The 8,026-nt window shown below is 56.2% G+C and overlaps 1 protein-coding gene across 1 annotated transcript; it reads left to right on the top strand.

The window, feature by feature from the left end:
* The first annotated feature begins 219 nt into the window (after window positions 1-219).
* On the top strand, window positions 220-5,572 carry ADPRS (ADP-ribosylserine hydrolase). The gene is made up of 6 exons (XM_019726522.3): window positions 220-468; window positions 2,968-3,064; window positions 3,340-3,547; window positions 3,646-3,830; window positions 4,174-4,274; window positions 4,738-5,572. Exons 1-6 carry the CDS (start codon window positions 255-257, stop codon window positions 5,028-5,030), a joined length of 1,098 nt encoding a protein of 365 aa, XP_019582081.3. The 5' UTR covers window positions 220-254; the 3' UTR covers window positions 5,031-5,572.
* The last annotated feature ends 2,454 nt before the right edge of the window (window positions 5,573-8,026 follow it).

Raw genomic sequence — 8,026 nt, forward strand, 5'->3', positions numbered from 1 at the left:
TGACACCGTTTACAAGTGGGGAAATGAGGGCTAAAAGCAGAGGCCTGGCCGAATCCTACCAGCGTTACGAGACCGACCGCCCTGGTCCCACGCACGCGGAGCCGCGCCTCCAGGCCGCTGGGAGGCGCTGTGGACAGAGATCGGCGTTGGAGCTCCGAGCCGCGGGGCGGCGCTGTGGGGCTGGGGTGCTGTGGGGGAAGCGGCGCCGTGGGGCTCGCGCCGGCCGCACCGGAAGTGGCGACGGGTCCGCGCGGATGGCGGCGGTGGTGGCCATGACGGCGGCTGGCTGCGCAGGGGCTGGAGCGGCCCGCTCCCTCTCTCGCTTCAGAGGCTGCCTGGCTGGCGCGCTGCTCGGGGACTGCGTGGGCGCCATGTACGAGGCGCACGACACCGTCAACCTGACGTCAGTCCTGCGTCACGTCCAGAGCCTGGAGCCGGACCCCGGGTCTCCGGGGAGCGAGCGGTCAGGTGGGCAGGGCCAGGCGCACGTGGGGACACGGGGGCGGGGGTCGCCCGCTAGGGACCCGGGCCTCCGGGGAGCGCGGTGGGGAGAGGCGTGTGTTCGGCGACCAGGCTGCCTAGGGCGGCGGGGTGCAGCTCTGATGGCCGCTGGCAGCTCGGGCTCAGCACGTCTCTCCCCAGCATTCCCCAGCTCGGACCATGGCAACACCATTCTCCCAGCCGTAGAAGCCAGAAACGGGCGTCATCCTCCTAAATTGCGCCTAGTCCCTAGTGTATACATTCTAGTGTGTACATCTTACCCATTTTACCTGTCTCGCCCTTTCTCTGGAATCAGTCCACCATCAGTCCGTTCTGCGCACAGCAGGGAGTGCATTTCTCAAAACAGTTCGAATCGCAGCCTCCCCCGCGTGGAACTCTGTAGTGATTTTCCATTAGCCTTAGGATAGAGCCAAATTCCTTAACTTGTCCTCGCTGGCCTGCGTCTCCAGTTTCATCCCACACCACCCCTGGCCTTGCTTTCTGCTCTTCACTTGCCCTCACACTGTGCTTCCTCTAGCCCAGGCCTATGCCTGTGCTGTCCCTTGCCTATTAAAACTCCCTCTCCACTGTGCTTCTCCCTACCCTTGTGCATTCAGCTCCTCACCCAGATCTCAGCTCAGTGTCAGGTCTGAGGTCAAGCAGAGGATGATTCTTCTAGGAGCGCATGTAGTATAGTAAGGAAACGGGGCTCTACTCAGAACCCTGGGGCAGGACAAAGAGCTCGAGAAGGAAACAGTTTGATAGGAGGAGAAGCAGGGATCCTGGGTATCAACAAAACGGAGAAATTTTCAAGGTGAAGACACTGGTCACGGGTGCGCTACAGAGAGGTTACGAATAGGAAAGTCTGGATTTAAAAATGTATTTTCAGTAGAAGCTTGAAGCATAGAAGTTAGATTTCAGTGGGTTTAGAAGGAAATGGAAAACGAGGAAATAAAGTATGGTTTGGTATGAAGGGAAAGAGAGAGGAATTATGGTGGAGGTCAAGACAAGATAAAGGCCAGTTTTCAGTTTCATTTTGGTTTGATGTTAAGATGAGGGGAAACCATATTTTAGGTTGAGAGGTGTTGGGGGACCCTTTGGATGCAAGTGGCAGAAAACCCAACTGACAATGGCCTGAGCAAAAGGAGAACACACTGGCTGAAAAGTCCAGAAGTAAGTCTGGCTTTACGCGGGACTGAATCCAGGGGCTCAAGCCCCTTGCCTCCTCAAGACCCAGCTCCTCTCCTTGTTCAGACCTGCGTTCTCAGTGGCTTCACTCATGGTGGCTTCCCATGGGGTGGCCCCCACAGCTCCCAGCTCAGCAGCTTCAGCAGAAGAAGAGTTTCTCTTTGCAGTAGGCCCCACAGACGTCGCAAATTGAGTCTCATTGACCTGGCTTCAATCATCTATCGATCCCCGAGCAAGGAAGCGGGGTGTGCATCTGCTTAGGCCAGAGGTAGCGTTAGCTCCACGACCTAACCACATGGACTGAGAATGGGAGAGAAATGGTTCCTTGGGGAAAAACGGTGTAGGGACTAAACAAAGGGAGAAGGGGTGCTGCTCCACCAAATAAAGGTTGAGGATACAGGAGAGGGGACAAGGGAAGAACAAGGTCTTGGAGGAACTGGGCTGGGGGTAGGCCAGAGGAGAAACCCCTCCCTCTAGGGGAGACTGGAGAGTATAACTCTAGATACTTCCTAGTAAAGTAGGTAGGGACCTCCTAAAAGTGAAAGGGGAGGAGGAAATAGGGTTGGGGCTTGGGATACACGGAGAAGGGGTGGCATAGCAGATGTCAGGAATGGGAAAGGGGGCTCACTAGGGAGTGTGTTATGTTCTCTGTAATTGACTCTTCCTTCAAATAAAACCAAGCCCTTGTCCCTAGCCCATTTATGGCCTATTTGAGAAGTCACCACATAACCAGTGGGGCCGTGTTAGAAGTGCCAGAGCAGTACTCCCGGCCACCCAGAGGAGGGAGATGGAGCGGAGGGAGGGAGGGGAGCAGCCCCAGCTGCAAAGGAAGGACGACCCAGGCTCCAGGACTGACCCTGGGGGTATAGAGGGGAGCGGTGGGATATAAGGTAGGTGAGGAGGGAAGCGTTTTGAATGTCAGGACAGTGAATTTGGACCTCACCCTGAAGGCAACTTAGGAAGAATTTTCTGGCTGCACGTGTAGGCTGGGTTGGAGGGTAGGGAATGTGCAGGAGGTTTGAGAGGCCCAAAGCAGGTCATAAGACTAGAGCTGCAGTGATGGCAGCCAGAAGGGGGTGGAAGGTTTTCTTTCATAATCAGCGGGACATGGCCACTGACTCAAAACAAAGAATTGCTGAAAATCCCAAGGCCTGGAGCCCAGGAAACTGGATGGGAGTAAGAGGCTGGCTTAAGACGTTCAAGAAGTGATAAAGAAAAGGAACGCGTGGGAGGCCAAAGCTGCCCCCCTCGAGCCCTGCAGCTCTCCCCACTCCCTGCTCCCCCGCCCTGTCCCTGCAGAAGTGTTGTACTACACAGACGACACAGCCATGGCCAGGGCCCTGGTGCAGTCCCTGCTGTCCAAGGAGGCCTTCGATGAGGTGGACATGGCTCACAGGTGAGGGGGGATGGTCCTGGGCTGAGGCAAACCAGGTGGGCAGAGTTATTACGCCCCTGAGCAGAGCAGTGATGTCCGTGCATGCTGGGACCCTCACCCTCAGCAGGACTCTTTTTAGGTCCACTGCGGCTTCCCAAGCTCGAAATGGCAGCACTGCTGATACAGGTTTCATAGGTCCCCAGGGCTTCCTCTTTTCCCAAAACAGCCAGATTTCTTCTCTCCCAAACTTCACAGTCATCTTTGAAAGCCTCATCCTGCTCCCTTCTGTCCCCTAGATTTGCTCAGGAGTACATGAAAGAACCTGACAGGGGTTACGGTGCTGGAGTAGTCACTGTGTTCAAGAAGCTCCTGAGCCCCAAGTGCCGCGACGTCTACGAGCCTGCCCGGGCCCAGTTTAATGGGAAAGGCTCCTACGGCAACGGGGGTGCCATGCGGGTGGCTGGCATCTCCCTAGCCTATAGCAGCATCCAGGATGTGCAGAAGGTAGTCTGGGCAGGCTGGCTTCTGGGCTGTCCCTTCCCTCCCGCCCCTTCTCTGGGTTGTGTGACAGCAGGTCTTAGCTTCCACTGCCTTTGCCCTAGTTTGCCCGGCTCTCGGCCCAGCTGACACACGCCTCCTCCTTGGGTTACAACGGTGCCATCTTGCAAGCCCTGGCTGTGCACCTGGCTTTGCAGGGGGAATCATCCAGTGAGCACTTCCTCAAACAGCTCCTGGGCCACATGGAAGAGCTGGAGAGTGATGCTCAGTCTGTCTTGGATGCCAGGGAGTGAGTATGTGGGATGCAGGCGGCTGGAGGTGTTTCTAAGTGTGCATGTGTATGGCGTAGGGTCCTCTGGCACTGCCACAAGCTGAGACCTTCCTTTAATTGCAGACCCTGGGTAGGGGTGGGAAGAGCCCCTTTGCCTTGGCCGTGCTTCAAGGCTCTCAGCGTCCCAGAGAACAAAACAAGCAGCTCACACCCATCCCTCTCCCACTTCTTGTCAGGACACGTAGGCCTCGGTGTCAGCCTGGACACACCCCCACCTCACCCTCCCACATGACCCTCCCCCTCCCTGGCATCTCCACCCAGCTGGCTCCATTCTCCCTGAAATCTCACCCCTGACCCACAGGTTGGGCATGGAGGAGCGTCCATACTCCAGCCGACTGAAGAAGATTGGAGACCTTCTAGAGCAGGATTCGGTGACCAGAGAGGAGGTGGTGTCCAAGCTAGGTGGGTAGTCCTCCCCCCCCACTTGTCATCCTTCAGGTTCAGGCTTGGGCTCAGGGATGGGAGGGGGGCATGGAGTCCCACGTGCCATCACATGTTTGCCCGGGGCTGCTATGACAGGAGAGCCAGCTCTGTAGGGTCCTTGGTAGGTTGTGAATGAGCACAGCCCCTTCTTGCTGTCGGGCCACAGCGCCTTCAGCTTTACAGATAAATGTCTCCAGAAATGGCAGCTGACCACCAGTTCTTAAGCTAATGTTGACAACTGATGTTTATTTATATAACAATGGAATTTTTCAGTCTCCCAGCCAATAGGTGGGAGAGCCAGGATTTGAATCCAGGCAGTCTAACTCTAGAGCCTGTAATCTTAATCAACCTGAAGCTGAGAGTATTGACTTGTGGCCAGTGGCAGGAAGCTTGGGGACGTGCCGGGGTAGGGTCAAGTTCCCATAATCTGGAGTCCCCACAGGGAATGGCATTGCTGCCTTTGAATCTGTGCCCACCGCCATCTACTGCTTCCTGCGCTGCATGGAGCCCGACCCTGAGATTCCGTCTACGTTCAATAGTCTCCAAAGGACTCTCATCTATTCCATCTCGCTTGGTGGGGACACAGACACCATTGCCACCATGGCTGGGGCCATTGCTGGTGCCTACTATGGGATGGAACAGGTGCCGGAGAGCTGGCAGCAAAGCTGTGAGGGCTATGAGGAAACAGACGTCCTGGCCCAGAGCCTGCACCGGGTCTTCCAGAAGAGTCTGTGAGGGCCACAGCTGCTAGGCTCCACCATGTCCAACGGGACCACCTGTAGCTCAGGTTGAAAACCCTGAGCTTTCTCGGGCGTGGCTCCCTGCCTCAGCCTTCCTGCCACATGAACAGAATGCAGCGCTGGGGCTGGGGTCTCTTCGGGGAGGTCATTGGACCAGTGAGTGAGGCTCTTGCGCTGGCTTTCCAGCTTGCTGCAGAGCCTCAGGCATGCCCAGGTCCTCTGTCAGACGTGAGGGACCAGGGCAGGCTGTTCTGGATGGTGACTTGTGGCATTTTCCTTTATTCACTATGACATGGGATTGGGGAGGTGGAAATAATCTGCAGTAGCATCATTTCTCCTCGTTGGGATTTAGCCAGGTTGCCAAGAAAGCCTGTCTTTGAGTAGGCAGGGCCCCCGAGCAACAGGTTTCTATGGATGGAGGAAACAGGTACTTGAATCTAGCTAATCTAGATACACACCTGGCCCTTGGCTGTGAGGAGCTTGTTAACGGCTTCCTTTGGAAGTCACAGAGCAATAAAGAGTTTTCAGTAAATCCCACCAGTTTCCTGTGTTTCTCTGCCCTGAATGGATTCTTCCCCCTTGACTGGTGCCTAGTGCTTCTCTGTCTGGGTCGTGCTGTCCTAGGAGCCAGGATCCCAAGGTGATGAGCTGCTGGGCTGTCAAGGCAAATTCCTCCAGTTCTTTCAGCCAGCTGCACTGTTCATCCAGGAAGGGCAGAGCGGCATGGTTTGGTACTTTTTCCTGTCCACCACTCAGAGTGGCCCAGGCAGGAGGCAGGAACAAGCCAGATTTTCCTGCTCTCAGGGCCTGACTTCATAGGTTGCTCCCCAGGGGGCCCCGGCCCAGCTAGGCCAGAAGTGAGAGCCCTCGAGGAGGATGCAGAGGGCACCTTCTATCACTGGGCTACCGGCCTTTGGATGGGGAGGCACATCATCGCCCCGCGTGCCATGGCAGACTTAAGGCTGTGCCGCCCTCTGCATCTTGGGCCCCAGTCAAGGGCTTTGGCCTGCTAGGAAGTTCTGAACACCATCCATTTCAAAGAAAGGGAACTTGAAAGGGAAGAGACATCTGTCAAATATCAGGGATATTTTCTGATCATCCTTCTAGCCCCAGTTGAGAGAAAAGCACCCCCAGCTCAACAGCTAGCCTGAGGCTTCAGGAGGTCTGGCAGTTCTGCTTTCAGCCAAGATGGGGTTCTGCCAGGCTGGGGCCAACCACAGGATTTTGCAGAGCATGGATTGGTCTCAGGTGTGTCGTCCCGATCCCCAGAGCCAGGAACAGATCCCTAGCTGCCGAGCATGGCAAGCTGTGGGGCAGGTGCTTTCTGCCTGGGACAGCTCCATCGGCCCTGCCTTCAGCTTTGGGCCTGGCACTAGCCCTGGCCACAGGAGCAAAGATTCATGATTTCATTCATAATTTGTATCAGATGTTGAAACGGCCCTTGGGATCCTGAGCCAGCTGTCATGCTCCACTATGGGGACAGAGCCCCAGAAAGCAGTTTCCAGGCTCCCGGCCTCACATAGAAGGCTGCTGGCTTAGGTAGTAAATGGCCATCAACTGTGATTGGATGGCCATCAGCTGTGGCTAGTTGGCCGTCAGCTGTAACCAGTGAGCCATTGACCACTAATATAACTGCTGTGGGTACGCTAGCAGAGAAGAGAAAAAATGGGGGCTAGCAAGAAGCTGGTGGCTGAGCCTGTAAGCGGCGGAGTGAAGGTTGCAGATCGTGTGGCTCCTGCTTCCTGTGTCTCCAACCCAGCGCCAGCGAGACTATAGTAATATGATTCCCCTACCTATGGCTCCGTGGGTGTTCCTTTTGGCCTCACCATGTCCCGTGTTCTTATGTGGGGAGCGGGACCAGAGACTCTGCATGACAAATGGTGCAGCGAGCAGGATACAGTGCCGGCCAAAGCTCTCAAGGGCGGTGGAGCATTTTGTATGTATGAACACTCAGCGTCAGGGAGACCAGGAGGAGCGGCTGCTGGAGAGCTGGACCCCTGTGGACGGTTCTCCCACCAGCACAGGAAAAGCCGTGTAGCTGCTGGAGAGCTGGACCCCCGTGGAGGGGTGGGAAGACGTGGACAGTTCCCCAACCAGGGTAGGCCGGAGAAAGCGAAGGTTGTTGCAGCCCTGTGGGCTGGGAAATGCTTGCTGAGGCCCTCACCCCCGGGTTGGGGAGGACTTTGTGCCCTCCCCCTGCGGAGAGGGCACACTTTGTGAGACTAATGCACAGCCCTGGTGAATAACTGTGAACTATGGGGAATTGCCTTCCATCCCTGATTTGATGGACCGCTTGACTGGGAACGTAACACCATGCAGCGGAACTAGTGGATGTTTGCTTCCTGTGTCTCAACCGGCTGCCATCGAGAATATGTAAGCACCTTGCCTGTGAGCCATTATTGTTCCAGCATGGTGCCCTGAGAACCCTGGCTGTGCCCAGGATGTCTGGCTGTGCCCGGAAAGACTGTCAGTGCCCTGAGAATCCTGGCTGTACCCTGAGAACCCTGGCTGTGCTCAGAAAGACTGGTGGTACCCTGAGAAACCCTGGCTGTGCCCAGAGAGAGTGGCAGATCCCTGAGAGGCCCTGGCTGTGCCCAGGGAGACTGGTGGTACCCTAAGAAGCGCAGGAAGTCTGGCTGTGTCCAGAAGGACTGGTGGTGCCCTGAGAAACCCTGGCTGTGTCCAGGATATGCATTCACCTCCAGGCTCCTCGCACAGGGCCCCTCGCGGAAGATGCTTGTCGCGTAGATTGTGAGGCGAGACCCTGGAGGTTTGGAATGTGGGGACAGAGCCTGGAGTGCAGTTTCCAGGTTCTCAGCCTCACATGGAAAGGTACTCACTCAGGTAGTAAATGGCCATCAACTGTGATTGGATGGCCATCAGCTGTGGCTAGTTGGCCGTCAGCTGTAACCAGTGAGCCATTGACCACTAGTATAACTGCTGTGGCTATGCTAGCGGCAGTTGGGGGCTAGGAAGAAGATGGTGGCTGGC

This window comes from Rhinolophus sinicus, chromosome 14 (genome assembly GCF_057876585.1).
Source record: "Rhinolophus sinicus isolate RSI-liver-muscle chromosome 14, RSI-T2T, whole genome shotgun sequence".
Lineage (NCBI taxonomy): Eukaryota > Metazoa > Chordata > Mammalia > Chiroptera > Rhinolophidae > Rhinolophus > Rhinolophus sinicus.

Bases quoted from the DNA above. Each gene is read 5' to 3' on its own strand.
- ADPRS (XM_019726522.3), top strand. From the start codon at position 255: ATGGCGGCGGTGGTGGCCATGACGGCGGCTGGCTGCGCAGGGGCTGGA. The intron at 469-2,967 runs GTGGGCAGGGCC...CTGTCCCTGCAG, and splicing joins TCCGGGGAGCGAGCGGTCAG to AAGTGTTGTACTACACAGAC. The intron at 3,831-4,173 runs GTGAGTATGTGG...CCTGACCCACAG, and splicing joins TCTGTCTTGGATGCCAGGGA to GTTGGGCATGGAGGAGCGTC.